Genomic DNA, 25,682 nt, shown 5'->3' with positions numbered 1-25,682 from the left:
GTCATCTCAGGTGTACCTCAGGGTACGGTTCTCGGTCCCCTCCTATCTTTAATTTATAATAACGACCTAGCTACTAATATATTGTCTAATATCCGTTTATTCACTGATGACTGCATAATTTATCATCCTATTAACTGCTCTAATGACTCCCAGACCCTCTAAAATGATCTAATAACTATTGAAACCTGGTGCAGAAATTGGCTAATGACCATGAACATTAAAAAGACATCTGTCGTTTCTTTCCATCGAAGAAAATCCTATCCTACTCCGACATACTTTATTTACGGCTCCGAAATATCACCCGTGAATTCCTGTAAATATTTAGGTACAACCATAGCACCAGATCTCACTTGGTCATCCCACATAACGAACATTTCTAACGAAGCAAATAAAGTTCTTGGCTACCTCAGACGAAACGTACGACTTTGTCCTCCTTCTGTGAAGCTTTCAGCATATTTAACATTAGTTCGTCTGAAACTTGAATACGCTTGCGCCATCTGGGACCCACACCAATCTAATCTGTCCAAAACATTAGAATCTATTCAGAATAGGGTAGCTAGGTTTATATATTAAAATTACTCACATCACTCAAGTGTCACTAACCTAAAGAACGAAGACCATCTTGTAAACTTAGAATTAGGACGCAAAGTTCCTCGACTAATTCTCTTTCACAAATTCTTCCATTCTTTGTCTGACGCATCTATTATCATGCCCGCACAACTGCACATTTTCGCTCATTTTTTGCTCAAACAGCCAAGGACTGCAATGATCTTCCGCCCCACGTCGTGCACCATCCAGCCCCACTCTGTTCAAAGCACACATTGAACAAACCCTGTATGAATGCTTGCCCCTCAAGTAAAACCCTCGAACTGAGGTATTTGAGGTATAATAAATAAATAAATAAATAAATAAATAAATAAATAAATAAATAAATAAATAAATAAATGGTTGAAGATAGCTTTGAAGGTGGGCTTTCAAAAATTTCCTTAAGAACTCAACAGATCACAGTGCACATTTCGACTCTCTCAGTCTTCTTGCCCACTGTCCTCCCCTCGTACTCTTGCTGCAAGAGTCATCCTCAAGATTAAAAGTTATACTGCCGTCTGCAGGCTTTTGCTTTTGTGCTCAACCTATCTTTCTTTGTGCCCTCTCATTACATAAGTACAAAACAGAAGACAGCGGTAGCCAGAGTTATGCCCATTCGATAGTATCGTATTTGCAAGTACAGGCTTAGAAATGTTCAGCATCAACATATGCAGCCAAATTGTGTAATTGTGACTTGAGCGGTGCGATGCAATGCAGCATTGCTCGGTGAAATACATCCAAGTTCGAGTTACCAGCAAAATGGCTCAAACAAGGCAACCGAGTCGATTGGCTCAAGATCCAATTCTTTGTGGCATGGTGTCTGCATGCAGCTGTACTATGAGCATATTTGGTGTTAAAGTTAATATTTCGAAGCACACACTGATCGTAGAAATTTTACAAAATATACCAGTCAAGAGTAATGACCACCTTGAACTTTAAAAAATAATTACTCTTTCTCTTACTGTAGATTCACAAATTAAATATACTCTCTTAAAACTATATTTGAATTTTACATCTGAAGATGGTGTCACCATACACCATTATATGCCTTAATTCTACAATTTTTGTATGGCCTAATCTTTAACAGTAGGTACAGTACTCCCACAAGATCACTTCACAAGGCTGTGGCAACAACTGTCAGTGACATCAGAGGATAGCATAGTTAATAAGTGAGGGGAAAACACAGAAGGTACACAAGTATAAAGGAGAGGAACAGAAGGAAAAATAACATTGTTGTGATGCAGCTCTGAAGCAAGAGAAAAATAAAATCTTTTGAGTTATATTTTTTCTTTTAATTAATACGTGGAAAGAGATAAATGCACTACCGAAATATGCAGACTTTATGTAGTTTATGGAATTTATTTTTTAAACACAATCTAATCAGGCACATTCCTTGGGTATTCGCTTCCTGCAACACAGCTCTGTATGGTCCTTAATCCTTCAGAATGCACTCATATTCCTTACAAAATGATTTTTGTTCTGTATCAAGAAACTTTTTATGTCAGAGAACAGCAACCAAACGCTCTGATCAAGATCTAGACACAGCTCACTTGTTGTGATCCCATAACGAACAGACAAGCAATTTAATGAGTAGAAATTACCACTAAAAAGTAATCAAGTTGAGAGTACTCAAAAAAGTAAGTGCAAGTTATAAATTATTCATAAAAGTAATTAAGTTACAGTAGTAACAGTAACAAGTACAGCATTCGAGTTATGTACAAGCCTATGCAGGTTCTACCAATACAAGACAAAGACAAAGCAGCTCCAAGTATCAGCAAGTATACTATTGCTCATGTCCAGCTACAGCTACTGATAAACCCTCGGTCCAAGTGTGTAATGCTTATGAAGCTACCTTGCTTCTCTTCAATGTGCTCACAGCAAAAGATTACGAAAGGCAGTACAAGCAGCCCGAATGCGCACACTGAATGGAATTCACAAATTTATGGCAACAGTGGTGCAGTTAGAAAAATACACTGCCACAAGATAATTACAAGATAATGCCTCATACCTCTACACTGTGTAAATTTCAGAATGAACTAATTCTCCGTCATCAGATCCACCATGCAGTTCACAAGGACAGTTCGAAAGTATAGTTGCGAATGTAAAAACAGTCTGGTAGCAAGGCAACAGCCAATCATTTTGAGAATTGTCCTCGCATAGCCTTAAATTCAGCGATGAATAGTAAACAAAATTCTACAAGCTGGTCACATTACAAGGTTTTGTTTCAAGCCAGAACTCTCATCCATAGATATTATATATATATATATTTTATAACTCACCCGCCGTGGTTGCTCAGTGGCTATGGTGTTGGGCTGCTGAGCACGAGGTCGCGGGATCGAATCCCGGCCACGGCGGCCGCATTTCGATGGGGGCGAAATGCGAAAACACCCGTGTGCTTAGATTTAGGTGCACGTTAAAGAACCCTAGGTGGTCAAAATTTCCGGAGTCCTCCACTACGGCGTGCCTCATAATCAGAAAGTGGTTTTGGCACGTAAAACCCCAAATATTATTATATTTTTAACTCAAGCATGCAGCATCCAGATGCAAGAAAAAGTACAAGTACAAAGATGCTGGTCAGTATGATGTAGCTGGAAGTGTGTTAACTTCCCTTTTTTCTTTTTAATTTGGCCCTGTTTGCATACCAAACTCTGCTACATTGGGCCACTTGTCCTTGTGGCATAATCTGTTCGCTGAAAACTCTCACCTCCCTTGGCTCTCTAAGTGGGTTTATAAAATCCTGGAGATACAGGGGTGGTGTTGCAAAAAAAGTCCACACATCTATTATTATGGTCATAATAACGTAGCAAACTCTTATTTCGATAATTATTTATTTGTAAATTGCACAAAAAACACAGAGCAACGAAAAGAACTGCAAACACAGATGAGCACTCCCAAGTGAAAGTTTAATGAAAGAAACAGACTCTCTTTGACACATGCAATAGTTGCAAATTTCACTATGTACAAACAGTGCAGATAACCCCCAGAAGAAAGAACATGAAAGAACAAGGCAAGATAACCAGCAGAAAGAATGAAGATTACAATAGTCTCCTTGCCGCAAGATTTGAAAAGAAATCAAGTTCACTTTTATAACGCGATACAGATGTGAACTTTCAGGTGGGAGTGCACACTTCCATATACGGTCCTTTCTGCTGTCCTGCATTTTTTTAATCATTTATAAACATATTTAGGTCGACTTACATTCATTTAATGTTATTTTTTAATCACCTCTGATGGTGTGTTGGCAGGGGCTGATATAAGAGATGGCTAATCTGAAAAGATCTTTCAAGCAATGCTTTCTTCAAGTTGTAGCTATTACTGCAGTTGGCAACAACTTACGTCAGTGAAAACACAGCTGAAATTTAGGTTCATTTGCATGCGCTGAAGTGAAATTTTTTTTAATGGTACACAATGGCACTTTTTTCAGATTTTCTAAGTAGCAACATATCCTGCATGCCATGATTGACTAAACTGATTCATTCCTGTGCTCAGACATCAATTCATACAGTCACCCGGAACAAGAGCACCAGTAATGACATCTTGAGAAATGTTCAACTACAATAATTATAAATGTTTTAGCACTACACAATAGTTCCTGGTGTAAGAAATAAAAGGTTGTCTTATAATGGTCACACTGCTACTGAAACCTTTATGCCCCAGCTGGCAAGTTGAACAGAGCCATTCATAAAAATTAAGAGCCCTGCAGACTTTGTTTAAACTTAGGAAAGACAGCTCCCCAAGATTTCAGCACCAGTGCAGCTACTTCTGTGCCCATATGCCAAATTGTGATCACAACGTGTCTGTCGAAATCATCTGTATGAGGGCACAGACTGTGAATGCAGGTACAGATCTTTAAAACTAATCTGCATAATAACTACACAACTCTCGGTCATGCCATCTGGAGTGCATGACCATAATCCCCAGCTGAATGCACAATGTCAACTTCACCAAGATTCATACACCTCAGATAATTACCGAAGTTGCCTTCTAAGCATATGCTAAAATTCACTTTTCAGATTCAAACACTACAATGAGGTATGAGATCAGGCTAGTTGGCGTTTCATCTTGTTAAACAGTGTGAAATGACACAAGAGATGGCAAACCTTCATTCCATTTCTTTTGCCGTCATTTGTCTCATTTCGAGCTGCTTAACGAGATGAAACAGCAAAAATTTACCCAAACTAAACACCACAAAATGAACCTTTGCAAAGTGTTGAAATAAAATTGCAGCACCATATCACTACGACAGTGGCAATATTCCAGCTAGAGCAGACTTCTCTACAACACTTGCAATGTGGTGGCAGTTTGAAGAGGACGAAGGGGAAAACGATACGTTGGAGTGCACTTTCTTTTCCCAGCCAAGTGCTTGCTTGCCTTAACCAGTGGTTTTATTTTTGTTTCAGTGACATGCAGCTAAAAAGACTGAATTTTACACACAACTGCTAATGGAAGTTTGTAAACACAACAAAAGAAAAAAAAATGCCTATCTGCCCAGTTTCGAACACAGTTTCAAAATCTCACTCAAAAATTTGAGCCAATGACGAGTGCCCTACCTACAAAATCTACCTAAGCAGCACAGACATAAGTTATCACTGCAATGCTCATGGTAGTGGTTTGGTTATGGAGGAGGCCATGCACGAAGCAGCGAGAGAGGGCAACCACATATCTGAGGGTCACGTTTCCTTAATGCATTCACTCGAGGTTGGCTTTGACCTTTTTTGAGGCTGTATGCAATGGAAACAGCTGATGAGGAAACAGTGGAAGACACGTGTATAGCAGTATCTGCTGATATCCTGGTGATGCAAGGCTGAGATATAAGGTGGTGACTGCATTCGGTGACCACCTTATATTTAAGTAAAAAAAATATAAAAGTTGTAATATGAGGCAACAGATTAAAATTATGCACAGCAAGATATGCAAGTTATGGCATTTTATGCCTGTGTTCCCTTTAGGGTGCAGCACAACAGGTCAAAGAACAAAACAGAGAAGTGTAGACAAATGACGATATTGCCAACGTACCAACGAGGAGCCAGTATGTGCACAGACTGTTGATAACCGTGAATTCCAAGGACCTTTGAATCTATCTGTGAACAGCATACAAGATTCATTCTGTTTGAGGTCGATGAATCTGTCCCTGTTCTATGCATCTCATCTTTTGAAGTGTGACAGAACATATTTTCCATCCAAAATACCCGTCATGCTTAAGTTTGCACAGCTGATGCAAAACAGAGAAGAGAGGTACATTAGAGAGAGATCCTTGGGTGGTATCAGAAGTCTCCAAATGGTATTGCACTTGCACCAATTTTGGCACAGCAAAGGAAGCAAGTTTTTTTTTTTTCTGCTCCAGTGTTTTGCAGACTTGCAGAAAATAGTAAATGCTTGCTTAGCAGTGATTTTTATTTTCAATGAATAGAGCAGTGCATTTTACATAATTGTTAAGTGATGATAAAACAATGAAGGTTTCTCATGTGCAATATGTGCACCTTGGTAACTTATTGACAATTCTAGAACAGCAGAGGGCTCATTTGAAAATAACCTTTCAATGATGCTTGTTTTATTGGCTGAAAATAAGATTTCAATAACACATTACTTCCATCATGCTAAATCTTTTTAAGTTTGCCAGTACATATAGATCTTTCCAATGAGTGTTCTCTGGGCATCGCCATAATACCCTCCAGACTGTTGCGAACAAGCATGAGCGCTCCTTAAAAGCACTACAGAAGCTGCAGCATGTGCCTTTCTACTCATGCACAACAGTCTAGAGAGGAGTTGTTGTCCCCCCCTCCCCCCCCCAATAGAAAAGGTTTACATGAGCCTGAATTTGAGAGTTTTGAATAGCAGAAGAAAAGTTGGCATACAAAGACAGCAGCCAATAGGTTGCATACCTCCATGCTTCCCCAGCATATCAGCAAACCACTGTAGGCTCTTCATTAACAATAAACTTTCATTTTAATATTAAAAAAAGAGAGAGTGGTGTGACATACTCATCAGAAACAACATGTATATCATTTTTCTTTGTGTGTATGCAATGGCATACCGCTCAAAGAGAAGAGTAAACAATAAGGAGCTACAAAATTGTCTTTCTTACTCCACAGGCTTGACTGTGGCAATAAATGTTTGTAACAAAAGAAAAAATAATAAACTGAAAGACAAAAGAAAATAAACCGAAAAAGAAACCCTAAATAAAAATTACTTTTGTCAAGTAAATAATATTACATTTTAAAAAAGCCACTTGCACAAAGATACCTCAATGCAGTTATTCTAATTATGACCACTTCCATCTGTCAGAATCAGTACATTTAGCACACACAAAAGGCATATAACTACATCCACAGCACCAGCTTCTGAAGAACCAACAACAGGTATTGTAAAGAATACCATTTGCAAAATCACTGTACTGCACTGTGATGGTTTTAGTCTCGCACATTTCAACTCACAAATCGCTGACAAAATGCATGCTTATTTTTCGCGTGTGCTAGCATATTTTGTTGCACAGGAAAGGAAGCTGACCATGTTGTGCAAGTTGCTTTTGCAATCAAACACATGCTAAAAATTTCTTCTGAAGGAGTGTTGTCCAACACAAAGCTCCTATGATACACTACAGCATACTTACTAAAACAAAAATGCACACTACAGTTAAAACTCGATCTAACGAAACCTGACTTTACGAAGTTCCCGATCTAACGAAGAAATTTCCATTCCCCGATAGGTACACGTACAGTTCAATGCTGTCATCAACCCGAATTAATGAAACTAACTTTGCCACCAAACTCCATTTAACGAAGTTTTTCCTGAAATAAATGAGTAAAAAAGTGGTGATTTCTTTGTAATTTTGACACAGACAAGTTTTTCTTGGTGCATGCGCTCTAGTGCAATCATGTTAAAAAATCTGGGCGCCCTAGTCACAGCCCTAGCTTTATTTTGACGAGATTGCACGTTGCGCCCATGCGCAGCACAACGGACTCGGCAGTCGTCGATCCCTTGAGGCAGTTTCCTGGGGCCCACGAGGGAACTGAGGACGCATTGCAAGCACTTGTGGGCTATGAGAAATGTGTGCACCCACTGCTAGTGAAGCACACACAGGCGAAGATCCCGAGTTTTCACTGCAACATACTAAATTCGCAGTTCTCTGCAGAACACCGAGGTGTCTTTTTTTTTTCCTTTCGGTTTCGTGCACAAGCAATTCGAGTTGGCCTTGCGGATTTTTCACACACGCAGGCCTGGGTTAGCGACAAATACAATCCTGTGGTAGCCTTTGGGTGTTGCTACGTTACAATTTTAGATTTCGAAGGACCGAACAATCCCTTTCTCATTTTCACAAACTTCACTATTTAGCGAAGTCGAGCGTGATCATTGCATTACTTTGTTAAATCGAGTTTCAACTGTAGACAGAAAAACTAACACATTCATCATACACATACCAGACAGAATACATTGGAAGGCAAGTATGGTTCATGCATGCCTTAAAATTAATATGAATATTTAAAAAAAAGGGTGGTGGTGAGGTGGGGGCATTAAGAAAACGATGCTAGCTACAACAAAATACCACTTTTATAACATCTTTGCAGCTCATATATTTAGAGGGAAAAAAACCCCAAAAAACACACACCCCGATTGATTTAGACTGCCCACAGTTAAGTCAGCAGACACAAGGATAAAAACCAGTTTTACTGGTGACAAAGTCCTCCTCTATGGCATAACACACCTTGTACACAGAAGTTGAACATTACATACATATAACATGAAGACATCTGCAGTTTCTATCATAAAATCTACACACAATGTGTTTACTGGATTTCTCATAATATAGAGAAAAGTAAATTAGAAGAAAAAGCATTTAGTCTAAGTGCTGTTGGAAATGGCAATGCAGAAAATTTCTTGCAATTAGCAAGATTCCAACAGAACATATCAACAAGGCCAAAATGGGATGAGCAGGCATACATATGTTACAGCTGTGTACATGTATGTATTGTACTCATGCATGTCCTAGTTCAGGTTCTTTATTTCAAGTAATGTATCAGTGACTCGAGAGAATATTCAGGTTTTAATATCATCTTTTAGAGCTTCACAAGATAACTTTGAAGAAACCTTCACTGCACAAAGTGAGATGTAAATTAACAGATTTGCACTGCGGTAACAATTTGTTTAAAAACCAAATTAACCATAACTGGGGATGTAACAGTGCAACAGAATTCTGTGTGTGTGGTGGTGACGGTGGGCAGTGAGAGACTGAGAGAAAAGAAGTAGCAGCTTAGGCATGCCTTTAAGACTTTAGAAACGAACACGCATTCCTTCATGCCTGGCATCCTCAATGTGCATACACTCACAAATGGCCTGAAAGAGAGACTACGCTGCTGCATCCAAGTGGATCATACCAGCCAGGTTACAGCACAGAGCGAGTCCTCACAAAAGCTAGAACAAGCCTACAATGCAACAACGTGAAATGCCGGGAAGAGAGAAGCCAGAAAAAATTGGGGGAGGAGCAAACTACTTTGTAAGCGTTCCCTCAACACACAACAACAGGCTCAACCCATAGCTGCTAGCCACTGAAGACTGCATGTCATACAGCCAGAAGCAGTGTATTGTGGCCTGAGAACCGAGCGGACAAGAGTCACTGGTGGCTGAAGAGATCCCCAGCTGATGGCAAGGGTGCCAGACCACCGGTGACGCTTGGCAACAGGGTAAGGTCAGGCAAGTTCTGCAGGTGGGACTTGAGCTCGTTTCTGACATGCGTCACCTTGTGCAGCTTGTCACGGTGCTCCTGCACATAACAAGGCCAGATTCTTATTAAGAAATGTAGAACCCTCATAAATGAACACTTCGAAGAAAAATGGCACTCAAACAGCACCCTCAAAGTTTGCTGGTCTTACACAGAAGATCACTGGTTGAGGCACTTTGTGGAAAGTACGGAATTTCACATTTTCCCATGCTTCTGTATACAGTAGAACACCGCTGTTACGTTCCTCACTGCTGCGTTTTCCCGGCTGCTACGTCGTTTTCATCCAGTCCCGGCATAGCTTCCATAGGATCCAATCTATAAGGAACCCCGCTGTTACGTCGTAGCTGTGAAAACGTTCCCGCATGATACGTCGCAACTTAGCCCCCCAAAACCGCCTGGGCTAAAGTAGGCAACGCGCTCTTACCGCCATTTTGGCTTTTGACGAGTTTTGGCCGGGCTTGGCTATGGAACTGGCTGCAAGAAGCCGCACGCCAGTTCGAGAGGCCGCCATCGAATTGGCGTGCGGCTTCTTGCAGCCAGCTCCATAGCCAAGCCCGGCCAAAACTCGCCAAAAGCCAAAATGGCGGTCACATACGACGACTACGTCGCCGTGGATGTTGTCGTTGTGACGTCAGAGTGTCAGAGCATCGCCGAGATCGTTGGGATCTTGGTCGCGAGTGAAGTCGCAGACTGCGATGCACGAGCCACATGATGCCGGGGAGTTGCCAAATCATAGCTTTGGAAAAGCCGTCGCGGCTCTGGACCTCCTCCGCAGGTACGTCGCAACTCACAGCGACGCTGACAGCAATGCGGCCTTCCAGGCTATTGAGAAACGTGTGGTGATTTCTAGCGAGCGAAAGAAACGGCAAGCCACAATTCTGGACTTTTTTTTAGGTCCTAAGCGCACTCTGTAGAAATAAATTGTCTATAGTTGAAGCTGCACTTTTTTTCATTCATTTTCGGAGCTTTCCTCACTGTTGCGTTTTGCCGGCTGTTACGTTTTTTTTCCCCCGTCCGGTGAAAAACGTATGAGCGGGGTTCCACTGTACACCTTAGAAACTAGCAAAGCAAACACCTCCCCCATCCCTTCCCACGCAGGGAGCAAGGCGGTGTCCCGAACAGCAGTGTGACCTTCTTGCAAATCAGTCACAAAGAGACTATATAGTGACTGCGGAACCCCATGCTGACTGGACCAAACAAAAAGAGCAAAGCACGGGTACTCAAACCAGCATGGCTGAGCGAGTGCCGGAAGACAGGAACGAGAGTAATGATTAAGGAAGGACCCCAGGTCCTGCTCCTTTCTATATTGATCCCTATCTTTGTTCACCGTATGACTCAGGCAAGGGCCTCAGCCGCTGCCAGCCTGCATCCCAACTTCTGGCTTGCAAGCAAAAGTGTGCTGTCATGTTGGCACTTTCCCTAGTACCATCGGAGATGAGCCATGCAAGGTAAATGCTCGGGAGTTGGCAGCCAAGTCTAAGCCTTTACATGGAAAAAAGGCTTATTGAGAAAGCTGTGTCCAACTTGATACGATTCCTCAGTTTATAAATTGTATGGAGATATGGACTCGAAAGGTGCCACAAATTACATTGTTGTTTTACTTTATATTTTTACATACTGAATTTGTCCACATTGCGGAAACAACATGGTGGAGGGACCATAACTGATCTAAATGTGTCGAGAGATATCTGCGCCACATGGGCAGTGGTGGAACGGCCATTTGACCTTTTCATGCACATCTTGGCACAGGCAAAACACTGATTTGGCACAGTGCAAAGCATTTTTGGTGCAGTGGCAAATGTACATATATGCACCAGATGGTCTCAATTTGACCTGAAATTATAAATAAATACATATAACAGAGCTGACTTTACGCTCATAAATGAAGCATTTGAAATTAAAATTACAGTACTAGTGTCTATATTATGTAATTGAATGACTTTCCCTGTGTGTATATTGTGGTATAAAGCTGTTTTTACCATTTCAACTTGCAACAGGAGTTTGTGCGTTCATGGCACTTGAAGTGAGCAAGGAAAAATACAAAAAGACTGGAATAAAAGCATGTAAGCAAGACGATGCTACTGATCTGAAGTTCAAGTTCAGTTAAACGGACACTAACAGCAAATACTAAGTTGACATGGACTGTTTAAATATTATTCCAGAAACCTTGAAATGCGTGTTTTGTGCCAACAAAAGACTTAGTTTACGAGAAAATTGCATCTGAAGGGTCCGAATACCGTAACTGGAATTAAAATCTTCCACCACCTAACTAGGGAGTGGTAGCGTTGCATACGCCATCACCATCTTCGGCTGCCATCGGTGAGTAAAATGGCGCCCGACAGGTGGCGGTATGGTTTTAAAGCAAAGCTATTAAGGGCTATTTCCCCTGTACTGTGTCCATGTGTTGAAACAAAACTATCATCACCACGATTGGCTCCAGCATCGTCATCTTTCACAGCTGATTCGTTGGCACCCCTCGGGGCTACCGCGCAAACGTGCTCATGCCGCTGCTCCTACATTCGACGGTACCATTAATTCATCAATTAATTAATTAGGAACACAAAAATGTAACCAATTTTACAGCAAATTACAGTGGGGCTGTTAAGGGCTCGTTCTCCGAGGATTACGATGAATGTGGTGTTTTTTGGCGCAAGGGCCAAGTGTGGCCAAAGCACCAGGCCGGTGCTAATGAATTCACAGTGGAGCTATGAATAATGAAGGGTAGATGTTACATGGCTGTAAAGGGGCCTAAAAACAGTTGCTCTAAAGTGCATAAAACCTATACACTATAAAATTATGCCAATGGTTCTCCGAGGACAGTGTGTGTGTGTGGACACAAAACTACCCATATGTGGGCCGATCCCAAAGATAGCGAAATACCGGGCTATCCTGCAGCGGAGGTTTAAATTAAATTATGGGGTTTTACATGCCAAAACCACAATCTGATTACGAGGCATGCCGTAGTGGGAGACTCACGAAATTTGGACCACCTGTGGTTCTTTAACGTGCACCGAAATCTAAGTACATGGGTGTTTTTGCATTTCGCCCCCATCAAGATACAGCCGCCGTGGCTGGGATTTCATCCCACGACCTCATGCTTAGCAACCCAATGCCATAGCCACTCAGTAACCGCGGCAGGTCACGGTGGAAGTGAAGCAGGCATTAAGCACTCCCCATACATGCGCCAATCCTGAAGATAGTGCAATACCGGGCTGACCCGTGGCGGAGGTGAAGCAGGCGTTAAGCACTCCCCATACGTATGCAGATCCCAAAGATAGTGCAATGCCGGGCCGACCTGCGGCAGAGGTGCAGTTCACCATTAAGGGGCCGACATGCACAGCTTCGCTGGACATCCTTCTTCACAGAGTGGAAGGGTACTGAATTTTTGTTTCCACAGAACGCAAGCACACAGCCATTGAGAATCCGAGCCAAAGCAGAGCGGTGGATTTGCGCTGCAGCTACTTTTGGTCAGTGAAGTGGACTGTTCGGGCATCCTGCAACATCACATCGATGTGGAATTCTTTGCTAATTGCAGATGAGCCACTGCATTGCTGAATGAACATGTTCCATGTCAGCTCTCTGAATTTTCACTAATTGCACTGATTATTCAACTCGGATGTTCATGAAAGTGCATCGATCAGATGTATGAACCTACATGGACTACCGGGATACCCAATTCCAAGGTAGGGGTCCATTTCTTTGGTAATTAGAGCCGATTTTGTGACCCATGAGGAGCGCCCACCAGCCTTGGCTTCGGCCGAGGGAAGCGGCAGGCCTACCCACAGGCCGCATCAAGCCGCAGCCAATTACCGACCAATCGCTAATTTGTCAAGCGGACACTGACCCAATATGTTGACCGCTATGAGAATTGAGGTCGATGGCGAAGAAATTTCCCCGGATCAGGTTACGAGAGCCCAGGGGTGGAAAACCGCCGGCGAGAAGTTGAAGCAAAGCAGCCACGGAAGCCAAGATGGCGCCGAAGCCGTGGCTGACGTCAGCAACACACGTGGCGATGACTTTGATGACACCACCGGCAAGAGCCTCCGTCACAGGATGAAGCGAGTAAACATGAGCAAGCTGCTCAAGGGCGCGAGAATGCCAGACCTCCCACGCGAAGACGTGAAGATTGTAATGCGGCCACGTGGCAGGCTTCATGTGAGCGATGTGGCCCGGGTCGAAATCAGCCGAGCCATCACTGGGGCGGCCCAAGTCGATGCAATTGCAGCAAGAGAAGATATTTGTCTAAACCATCAGCAGAACATAATCGTCATGAGTACCTCGAAGATGGAGCACGCCAACAAGTACGCCATGGTGAAACACATTGACATTCGAAGGACGTTCCATGAGGTGAGCGCTTACGAATCGGCGCCTGACGGAACAGTTAAAGGAGCGATACGGGGCATCCCGCTAGAGGACACCGCCCACGAAATTCAAGAGACCAAGTGGTGCACAAGCACAACCCGATGGCGTTGCAGGCGAAACGGATTGGCAGTACCAGGTCCGTGGTGATCGCCTTCGAGGTTCCCGACTACGTGCGTTACGGGAACCTGCTCGTTGAATGTTCACTGCACCACAAGCAGATCGATGTCTGCTACCAGTGCGGCCGCGTCGGACACCGAATGGACGTATGCCCCAATTCCTAAAATCGCATCTGCCGGGAGTGCAGCATCGCCAACCCGGACAAAGAGCATGCGTGTGTGCCCAAGTGCGGCCTGTGAAGCGGCAAGCATCTCACCGCCAACCGGGCCTGTAAGGCAAAATTTAAGATGCCGTCCGTGGTGCGGCGCCGGGCCAACGACGACAGCAACCAAGAGGAAAGAGGTCCTGCAGGGCGACCCCAACGCAGCACCCTTTTGCAGAGCAGTTCAAGAACGTCGGCCCGCAAGGGCAGCCACGAAAGCTGTCGACGATCGAGATCCCGTTCCCGGAGCGGCCCAAACGGGGCAGACCAGAAGCCATTGGCTGGCTCCAAGGGCAGCCGCCGCTGCGAGACGGTGGGGAAAGGAGGCATTCAAAGCACGAGCGGAAGACGCCGGGTCTCGTTCTTGGTCCCGGACCAGATCGAGAACCCGGGCCGAGTCCAACCAAAGAGGGATACTCGCCGAGAAAAAGGTGGGCTGGACCAACAGGTCTTCCGTCGCTCTAGGGAACAACAGGGAGTGCCCACCCCACAACCCTACTCCACCTCCCTCCTCTAACCAAAACGTTGCAACACGTCAAGAGTGTGAAGAATGTACAGAACTTAAAAGACCAATCGAAAGGCAAAACGCCCAGATTCAGGAACAGAACGTGCAGATCAGAGCACTCGTGAGTAAAATAGATGCGCTAGTTAGTGGCAGCTCAGCGACTAAAATAACCAAAACGAGCATGGCGCCCGAGGACGCCAACGAGAAACACAAGGTGCCGCGGAGGGACTCCCTCGCCCCGCCAAAAGCGGAGAGGAGAGGCACAGCCCATGCAACAAGCATTGAATGTTAAAGAAGTGATGGACGCTGAAACCACCGTTGACTGCGAGACGGCAGCAGTGGTACTGCAGACGTCATATCAACAACAGCAACCGCCGCAAGGGGGAAAACTGGCAGCGATACTCGCAGCTATCAATCAAATCAATGAGAAGCTCGGCAATATGAATGCCAGGCTAGAGGCCTTCGAAGGTCAAATAAGGACCCTGTCAGTCAAGCACGAACGACTGGCAGCGAAGACAGCAACGATAATCATGAAGAGCAAGTTCGCAGTGCTAAAGAAAGAACGCACCAATAAAGTCAAGGAATCGATCGCGTACAGGCGCGGTCACATCAAAACGTCAAAAGAAGATGACACAGACGCTGAACAGTAAAAAGTAAATTCGCGGGGGGGAACAACGATCATTTACTAGTGGAATTGCAGGGGCATCCGCATCAAGGAGGCCAAGTTACAACTTCACATAGATGGGCTCGACCAGAAACCAGATATGATCGTGTTGCAAGAGACGCACGGCAGACCCAGACTCCCGGGATACGTGACCTACACGGCATTTTTCAGTTGAACGAACTTGATCGGTGGCCCCAGGATAATTTTTTAAATCAGTTAAACAAAGTTTTGCACTCTGCTGTGCTGGAGTAGCCGATGCCCACCGCCCCCAAATCGCACCTCCTACGGCAGCTATGTGCCATGTGACAGTGAGCTCGTTACCTGTGCTTAACAGATATTGAAATTGTTTCCAGCGTTCATCCAAAAGAACAGTGTGATGAGGAAGATGCAATGCCAGAGGCAGATTCAAAGCCTGTAATTCTAGCTGAGGCTGTAGGATGCCTGGGAAAGATGTGGGACTTCGTGTCTCAGCAACAAGCTGTGCCAGAGGAAATGCACAAAAACAGAATCTCTGGACAGCTTTGTTACTTCTTGCACTTTAAGAGCACTAGGGCAAATGAAAATTATATACATGTGTATGTGTGTGTGTGTGTGTGTGTGTGTGTGTATACACACACACACACACACACACACACACACACACACACACACACACAGTTTTTTTGTTTTTTCAACATAAGATATGCAGCAATGTAACTGTTACACACTTCGTATATATTGATGTACATAACTCCATAGGCTGCATTTCGCACTTGTGACTATGTCTGCTGTGCCCTATGCTCCTCCATGTTCTAGTGACTATATATCAGTTTGGTGAACATTCAATTAAGTGAACTATTTCCTTAGGTCCCTTGAAGTTCACTCTAGTGAGAGCTCACTGTATGAACAATGCATGATCACTCAGGTGGATTGCGCCACACTGTGCACGATGTAATGCATATAACAATAGTTTAAGAGGTGCTAACCAAAAGTTCGTTTTAAATATGCCACACGAACTGGGTGTAGTACGCCTTCCCGCTGCTAGATGCGGTGAGCAGTACGCTTTGTGTATCGGTGTGCTGACAGCCATGCAACTAAGAGACAGTGTTATTTTGCCAAGCGTGATTTTACAACTGTGTGTTCTATTGATTAGGTGCATTTATTTTGAATGTGTGCAATGGACATTTGGGAGCAATAAATTTGCTTCAAGTTTCATTTCAAACTTAGCCAAATTTTGGCAGAAACCCATTATATGTTACAGGAAGTTTTCGGAGTGAATGACACGACCCAAAGCAGGACATTCATATGGTACACAGTCGCCGACTGATTTTTCGGACTCGAAAAATTCGGACATGCTTGATTATTCGGTCTGCTTTGCGGCACCGCCATTCTCCCCATAGACCATAATGTATAACAACTGCCGGATGTTCGGACACCTTGCAACCTCTCGTCTGATTTTTCGGACACTCCTTGAGCCAACTCAATCGAGAGCACCATGCACCGACTCTGACCGGTGCATGGTTCGACTGGCTGAACGCCATTTTTGTTTTGAACCAAGCTTCCTTGCTGCCCCACGAAGTGGCGCTACTGCAAATCCCCGTTCATCATCATTGTTTCTGCCTGGTTCGTAGCTACAGCAGTTCCGGTCTCAGCTTAGTAATCCATGTCAAGACAATCCAGCAGCTGATTTGTTTCTTCGTGTACGACGCTGCGAGTAGGCCACGTTTTTCGTTTGTGCGACTGGTGTCGGCATGACGGCGTGGTGATGTTTGCTTTGTGTGCTATGTCGAGGTTATGGTGATGCAACACGGCATACGGAAACATAGCGTCAAGTGTCTAATGGCGCCAACAGTGTCCGCGCAGACTGTGCTGGGGAATGCCGGCAAGCAGGTGCTGGGAGGCCTAGGATTTGTCGCCTTCCGATGTGCTCCCTACTGACGCCGAAAACGTTCTGCCGAGACCTGCGCAGTGGTTGCATTGCGATTCTGGACACCGTCTCATTTGACAGTTTCACAGGTGCTGATACTGCTGTACTGACATGTGCAGAACTCGATGACGGCGAGATCATTCGTCAGGTTTCTGCTGCGCCGCCGGACGATGATTCCGAGTTGGAAGATGACGCACCATGTGCTACGCTGCCGTCACATGCGGAGCGTGTACAAGCAGTGACTGTGCTTTCAGCCGCCTATAGTGACCGTACGACCCTGTCCGAGATTCAGGCTTATCTGATTGCGCGTAAACGAAACAGCGTGCAATGGCGCATTCACGATTTCTTCAAGCCTACTGCCGAGCTCAAATAAGTGCGTGGAAATAAAGGATTTCTCTTTTTTTTTTTTCTTAATCTGCTTTGTTGGACACCTGTTTATTCGGACATTTCCGTAGTGCCTGTGAGGTCCGAATAAACGGTCGGCAACTGTATATGCTTCAAACACAGCCAAACATCAGTTGACGACAAGTGTTGTCGACGTCCGTTAACGAGCACATCGGAAACGATAGCAGAAGTTCACATTGCTATCCTTGCAAATCACAGACTAGCCATAAAGGATGATAGTGTAGAACAATCATACAGCACAGTTCAGCGAATTTTGTTGGGACGTAATGAACATGAGACTCATTCCTACCAAATTTGTGCCAAGACTACTCAGCGACAAACAGAAGCTCCACCGTGTTTTTGTCTTTACGGTACTGATGCAACAAGTCAGAGAGGGCTTTAGCTTCATCTCTAATGTCATAACTGGTGATGAAACATGAGTTTATGGTTATAATCCTGAAACCAAACAGCCATCGACGCAGTGGAAGTCGCCCAATTCACCATGGTCAAAAAGGGCACATCAAGCTTGCTACCCGAACATTCACAGAATTTGGTTGTAATAAAAGTTCTGCTCACCGTAACTCCTAATCTGCATTGTCTCCTTCGAAGTAGTCACCTTGGGCATGAATACAGTCGCAGACTGATTTTTCAGACTCGAAAAATTCGGACATGCTCGATTATTCGGTCTGCTTCGCGGCACCGCCATTCTCCCCATAGACCATTAATGTATAGCAACTGTCGAAAGTTCGGACACCTTGCAACCTCTCGTCAAATTTTTCAGACAGACCTTGAGCCAACTCAATCAAGAGCACCATGCACCGACTCTGACCGGTGCATGGTTCGACTTGCTGAACGCCATTTTTGTTTTGAACCGAGCTTCCTTGCTGCCCCACAAAGTGGTGCTACTGCAAATCCCTGCTCATCATCATCGTTTCTGCCTGGTTCGTAGCTACAGCAGTTCCGGTCTCAGCTTAGTAAGCCATGTCAAGACAATCCAGCAGCTAATTTGTTTCTTCGTGTACGACGCTGCGAGTAGGCCACGTTTTTCGTTTGTGCGGCTGGTGTCAGCGTGCCGGCGTGCTGATGCAACGCGGCATACGGAAACATCGTGTCAAGTGTCTAATGGCGTCGACAGTGTCCGCACAGACTGCGCTGGGGAATGCCGGCAAGTGGGTGCCGGGAGGCCTAGGATTTGTCGCCTTCCGAAGTGCTCCCTACTTACGCCGAAAATGTTCTGCCGAGACCTGCGCAGTGGTTGCATTGCGATTCCAGACACCGTCTCATTTAACAGTTTCACAGGTGCTGACACTGCTGTACTGACATGCGCAGAACTCGACGACGGCAAGATCATTCGTCAGGTTTCTGCTGCGCCGCCGGACGATGACTCCGAGTCGGAAGATGACATACCATGTGCTACGCTGCCGTCGCATGCGGAGCGTGTACAAGCAGTGACTGTGCTTTCAGCCGCCTATAGTGACCGTACGACCCTCTCCGAGATTCAGGCTTATCCGATTACGCGTAAACGGAACAGCGTGCAACGGCACATTCACGATTTCTTGAAGCCTACTGCTGAGCCCGAATAAGTGCATGGAAATAAAGGATTTCCTTGTTTTTTTCTTAATCTGCTTTTTCGGACACCTGTTTATTTGGACATTTCCACAGTCCCTGTGAGGTCCGAATAAACGGTCGGCGACTGTACACCGATCCTAGCGTTTCTCCCACGATTCCGTGCATTCGTGGAAGTCTTCAAGTGTGAGTGCATTGAGGACTTCCTGCGATTCCAACTAGATCTCTTCATCCGTGCTAAACTGATGCCCTTTCAACCTCATTTTCATTTTCAGGAACAGGAAAAGTCGCAGGCGGCAAGGTCAGATGAATAGAGTGGCTGCAGAAGCTCTGTGATATGTTTGGAAGTCAGGAACTGTCGAATGAGTGATGTGTCAGTGGGCAGCACATCATTGTGATGGAAAAGAAGTTATTGTTCTTTCATTTTTTCGGATGCTCGCGCCGAATGCTCAAGCACTTCAAGACCTCACAGTAAAACTTGCTCTTCATGGTTTGTGTCCAGAAGGTACAAATTCCTTGTGGACAATTCCGTGAAGATCTAAGAAAACAATCTGCATGGATTTTATTAATCATATCATGAGAAGCCAACAAACAAGAACACCAAGGACAACACAGGGTAGATTACTTGTACTTACTAATTGAAATAAAGAAATTATAAATTAATGGAATTGAAAGTGGATGAAAAAACAACTTTTTTTCATCGACTTTCAATTCCATCAATTTATAATTTCTTTATTTCACTTGGTAAGTACAAGTAATCTCCCCTGTGTTCTTCTTGGTGTCCTTGTTGGCTTCTCATGATATGATTAATAAACATCGAGCCCCTCGGTTAACCTCCTTTCTTCTCGTTCATATATATGTACACACACACACTAAGCCTCGTTAATTGGAAGGCCTCGTGACCAAGAGAAATATCCCAACGAAGTGGGATTCCCAATTATCCGAAATTACACGAAAGTTAAAAAATCAGCCAGAAAACGTGATACATGGGTGCCACACCTTTATTGTTGTATGTCCACCTACTTGAAAAAGAATTCCTCGATGCGAGACTGATGCTTTCGATAATTTGCTGCACTAAAGGTCATGTTTTCAAGCCAGTCAACCAGGCACAAAACCTCAGCCTCGTCGCCATTGTATTCAACGAAGCTGTGCACAACACTCAGTGCATTGATCCCTTCAGCCAAAGGGGGTGCTCGGGCAGGCTCGTCATCGCCATCTTCAGCGTTGGTGGCCGAGTCAGTTGTTCTTGCAGCAATCTCGCCATCGAGATCAGTGTAGCATGTAGGAACTGTGCTCTCAATATTCAAATAACTGGAGATGCCGATTGAACTGCACTCTCCATCCTCGGTGTGTAAGGCCTCATATCAAGCGCAAAGAGTCTCCCCTACCTCATCAAACGGGCAGGTGACAGCACAGTCAGCAGAGGCAGTGGTGGTTGGAACTTCCTTCACAAATCCAGCGTGCTCAAAACACCGTCGAATAACCGTGGCCTCCGCTTGCCTCCAACATGAACAATGAGGCATATTGCACCGAGGAGGTCAATGGCCAACTCCTTGCCATTATCGTAGCAAAGGAGGATTCGTTTCTACAAATTGTAGCGATATGTCTTCCTCGTGTGAAGTATAACATCTTGATCCATCAGCTGTGATAGTGACGTCGTGTTGACAGGCAGAAATATCAGCTTGATTGCCCGCATGTTCTAAATGCCGCAGTGCGCTGGGCAATCATCAACGACGAACAGAACATTACACCCTGCAGCCGCAAACTTGCGATCAAGGTGCCGCACGTATTCTTCGAAAGTTGCCACTGCCATCCAAGCTTTCTTATTGCTCTTGTAAATTAGGTCATCTTTGGGTGGCAGTCATGCATTTTTAAAACAAGGCTTCTCCATCTTGCCAACAACAAGCACCAGCAGTTTGTGCTCACTGCACATGTTCGCACCAAACAAAACAGTGATTCTGTCTTTGTTTTGTTGCCACCTCTTGTCTGCCTCCTTCACAGCGAACGTCTCCATAGGCAGCATTTTGTAAAATAGAGCAGCCTCATCAAGACTGTACACATCTGCTGTATCATACTCAGCAAGTAGTGGAGTCAAGGTGCGCTGCTTCCAGCCACTGAGAACACTGGCCCGCACTGCCACTCTCACCACTAACAGTAACGAACGTTAAATTGTTGCAATCCTTGAAGCAACAGAACCATCCATTGCTGCATTTAAACTCCTTATGGCCAAGTTGCAGCGCCAGCTGGTTAGCTTTATCCTGCAAAATGGTCGAGTTGATCGGAAGGTAGGCTGCATTTGCTTTCTGCAGCCAAGCAATCAAGGCAGCTTCAACGTCAGCATATGTAGGAGCATGTAGGAGTGTATGCTTTGCAGAATGAGTTTTGCTGTACACGTCGAGTATTTTCTGCTTGTTCTTGACGATGTTACACAGAATTGTTACACCGTTGACTTGCAGGCCTCTTCAATCAAACAAACCTTTCCTTGCAGCAACTCTTGTACTTCAGCACCTTCTGAGCACACTACAGTTAAACAATTCACAATGAAAAATGCGCAGGCACAGACAAACGCAGCAGTTGCACAACGTTCACCAACTGACAGGACCAAACAAGGCCCACAAAGCTGGAAAAGCATGGCCTTCAAGATCTGTTCCTAAAAAAATCTGTGTAGAACCTAATTTAGTTGAAGCCTCCGATATTGGAAACTCCTTTTGCATAGCTCGGAAGCAACGGTGAAGTATACAAATTAACTGGGAAGTGGCAGACTGGCCCCACCAATTGTCCGGTTAAATATACATGTAAAAATCCAGGAGCACACATGTAATACAAGTTATCCAGGATTCCAAATCGAGGGATGTGTGTATGTGTGTGAGTGCGCGTGTCTGTACATGCTGGATTGTGAAGAAAAAAGATGTGGAACCTTGGGTATAGCTGTGTGTGTACAAGCCATGCACTTTAATGTGAGAGCCAATGCAAATTTGTTTCACCAGAATGTAGCAAATGCCAAAAACCCACAGATGCTCCCCCCCCCCCTTACTTCTATGGTCCCAAATGTGGTCTAACCTCGAGTTTCTGCTCCGCAAGTGCCATGAGCTCTCTCTGGTGGAAGGTGAAGCTGGCCAACATCTGGGAGACTTGCTTGCGGTCTTCTAATTCCTGGGCCAACCGGCTGTTGTACTCGGCTAGCAGTGAGCAGGCCTCCTCCACTTGGGCAGAAAGACGGTCGGCCGCCTGTCGGTCTGTGTAAGAACCATTAGTGAGGCACACGCATGCATTTCCACAGATTAAATCAGGTTAAAAACCAATTTCTTCTCAAAAAGTTGCTTTTAGAATAAAAAGACCTCAAATAGACATGTTTTACATAGAAGGCACTGAAATGTGCTTATCAGGAGTTAAAATAACAGGTTTCCTTCAGCAACTGTCAAATGCATGATAACTTGAATGCAGGCACCAGAAAATTTTGAGGGGTGGACACCTTGTGACCGAAGGGGTGGGGGGGTGGGGGGAGGATTCTACACGCAACTACAGTAGGATACAACTTAAAAAACAGTAGTTGGCAACCAAAGCACCAAGGCACACGGAACGTGCAGGGTTGTGTTACTCCGCTAGCCAATCACAGAAGCAAAAGTGGTCGTCATGCGACATCTTCAAGATGGCGTCGTACTTAATACCTTTGGAGCGTCTGCTGTTCTTGAAGAGTCTATTCATCGGTGGAAGCTATGAGGTGTGCAGCAGACATGGACAAAATGTATGCAGTCTGAGCATTTCACTCTTCAAATGTCTGCGGTACAGTTCATTTCACTGCCAAGTCTGTTTTATTACTCATGAAACTTCCCCGCCAACTGAAGTGAAACTTGACAATACTGTCAAGTTTGCACTCGATTTTCTTTCCTCTCTTGTCCCATCCTCGAGCAGTTCCCCCATAAGTTAATATGCACCAACAGGCCAAGCTTTTTAAAAACCCTTCTTGACAGTAAAAGTTGATGCAAAGCAGACAGTATTTTTAACGTCCTTGCAGTTCCTTACTTTTCGCCCACAAACAATTCATTGTGCGTGTTGTATCAGCCATTCAGAAATATATATATATATTTTTTTAGCGAGAAGTGCTATTGATTGAGGACTCAACCTAAATTCAGTTGTTTCCGTGCATTCATCGCATCATAAAATCCATACTGTTAAGGTCAGTCTATGTATGTTTCATTGTAATCCTTCGTGGTTGGACAGGACAACTGAAGAACAGCTGTCGGCTTGCTGGCATGCTTTCCTAACTGGCCACTGGCGTTGTGGCCATCCTTTTGAAGTAGCACAATTGTCAAGCTTTATCCAAAGGCACATAATTTTGAGCTCGGTTTCATGATTTCTGGGTGCTGTGCAACGGTGAATGCTGTCGTTGCGAGCTAACTCAACTACTGAGCCCAAGGATAGGTTCAATCCCAGCTGCAGCAGCTGTGTTTCGATGGAGGCAAAACGCAAGGCACCTGTATACTGTGCGGTGTCAGTGCACGTTAAAGAACCCCAGGTGGTAGAAATGATTCCAGAGCCCTCCATTGAGCCGTCCCTCATTACCAATGCATTGCTTTCACCACTTATACAATGTCACCTAGAAGTCATGAGCTGTATTTGACAATTTGAGGGCGTTGTGCAATCATTTTATGCCTAAGTAAACTGTCTTTGTACAGCCTTGAGCAGAAACATCCTAATACCTGTGTAATTATCTTACTTCCGCAGGTCAAATGTGTGATGTACTCTTGAAGTACAGAGCAAGCAATTGGTTTCAGTAACCATGAACATTAAATGGTGGAGAATTCATTTCAAATGTCTTGAGTGCATGTCCCATTCATGCACTAGCCAAATATTGCCTTATATTAAGCTCACACATGACGTTACTGCAATTGGCTACACAGCTAAGATGCTGTGCACTGCATGTCTCATTGCTCATTTGCAGCTTCCGGAAGTTAAACACCACATACCATACCACACATAACAGTATGTGCAGACGTTCATAGAAGCAGCAAATGTCAAAGCCGTAGCATTCTTGATTAGCAAATGACATGAACAGAGTACTGCAAACATATCTGTAGGCTTGCACATTCAAAAATCAAGCTGCATGTGATAAGGCATTTGCAAAGTTCTTGTGCCCAAGATAGGTGCATGGTTGAGTTGCACTGGGCATTTGGATGGTATAAACAGGTGATATTTAATTAATCAGATATTGTAACAAAAGTAATTTATGCACAGTAACATTATATAGCAGTCCACAAGGCAATGTTGCTGGGTCAACTTTTCATCGTTTGTGTTAACTTTGTGTTGTGGCAAGCAATTTTTGAGACACAGACTAGTAGATGGACCTTGTGTTTATTTTTCCATTCAAACAATATGTGGTGTTGGGCTCAAGTGAAGAGACCCAAGACACAGTGGCTTCAGTGAGACAAAAGAGCATGCATTAGACTAGGATAACATACACCCATCAACAGATATACATACAGTAAAATATTTACATCTCTCTCCCTCTATCAGGTGTTAACTTGATCATTTATCATTGCAGCCCATTGGGAGGGTTCACACGGAGATACAAAACGTGCCTGAGAACTATGGTTGAGTATCGCCCAAGCGGCAGAGTGTGGAGAGGTGATAGTGGATGCACTGCACTGATCCATACAAAATGCACTGATGCATACAAGTAACTTGAGTACGAGTAATGTACCTTTTCAACTACTTTTACATGTGAAAGGGACGTGAATGGATCAAAAAGTTCATTTACATGCATTAGTGAAATAAAGCCCATAGACAATACATCTCGTATAGCACTTCACATTCATTTGGAATGCTTTCTGACAGATTACAGTGTACAGTAGACTTCCATAAGTACAGTAGTATTCAACTACTGTACACGTGGGAGAACGCACTTCACATTTGATAAACACTCGTGTTCAGACCTTCCCACTGACTGGTTAACAACACAAATTACTGAGTACTTTGTAGTCTTTCAAGTGAAAACATGTTTTGGACATTTCAGTGACAAGTAACGCGAGTACAAGTAATGTACCCTTTCGCATATCTTTATACAGTATACACTACAATTTCTGGCCCATTTTTATATTACGCCATACACTTATGGACATTTATAAAGCATTTTTGAAAAACAGAGGAAAAAACTATTTTTGACATATTCCTTGAACCAGTTTTGTGGGCAATGGTTCTGCCTGGCTCTGCCTTCTGAATATGACTGACGCTGAGTTGATGTCTTCAGCAAGAACACTGTGAGTGCCTCAGTAAGGAGCTATCTGGTTCCAGAGATGATCGCAGCAGCCTAGTCTCACCAAGTAATACAGAACACTGCACATTAACCCTTTGAAGGTTTTTGCCGTACATGTACGGCGGCGGTTTTCTGTCCCGCAAGGTCTTTGCCGTACGGGTACGACCCTCCGTTTGAAATTTCGCGTCATGATGACGATGCGTGCTCACCGGGAGGTGCTGCCACCTCTTAGCACTTACAAGATGCGTTTGAAATTGGTGCTACCTTCTTGGGGAGATAAACAGAGTTGATTGCTAGCTTCAGCGCATCGCTCAGACTGCGGCAACGCCCCGCCCCTTTGGTGGTTTCGGTTTCGCCGCGTGATCGCAACGGAGGCGCGCGAAACGTCATTTTTTTCTTTGTCGGCACTCTCTTGCAGGGCG

The 25,682-nt window shown here is 44.4% G+C and overlaps 1 protein-coding gene across 3 annotated transcripts in view; it reads right to left on the bottom strand.

Moving 5' to 3' along the window:
* Positions 1-3,394: 3,394 nt before the first annotated feature.
* LOC142559431 (regulation of nuclear pre-mRNA domain-containing protein 1B) overlaps positions 3,395-25,682 on the bottom strand; it is a 58,558-nt gene continuing 36,270 nt past the window's right edge. For all 3 annotated transcript variants that reach the window (XM_075671026.1, XM_075671030.1, XM_075671035.1), the window contains 2 exons: positions 22,068-22,243; positions 3,395-9,343 (listed from right to left, as the gene is read on the bottom strand). In XM_075671026.1, the coding sequence (XP_075527141.1) occupies positions 9,194-9,343; positions 22,068-22,243 (326 nt within the window). In that variant the 3' untranslated portion in view covers positions 3,395-9,193. The remainder of the gene's footprint in view (positions 9,344-22,067; positions 22,244-25,682) is intronic.

The sequence above is a fragment of the Dermacentor variabilis genome, chromosome 1 (assembly GCF_050947875.1).
Source record: "Dermacentor variabilis isolate Ectoservices chromosome 1, ASM5094787v1, whole genome shotgun sequence".
In the NCBI taxonomy this organism is placed as follows: domain Eukaryota; kingdom Metazoa; phylum Arthropoda; class Arachnida; order Ixodida; family Ixodidae; genus Dermacentor; species Dermacentor variabilis.
Note: the sequence above shows the minus strand (reverse complement) of the source record. Positions and strands in the feature narration are given on the sequence as shown.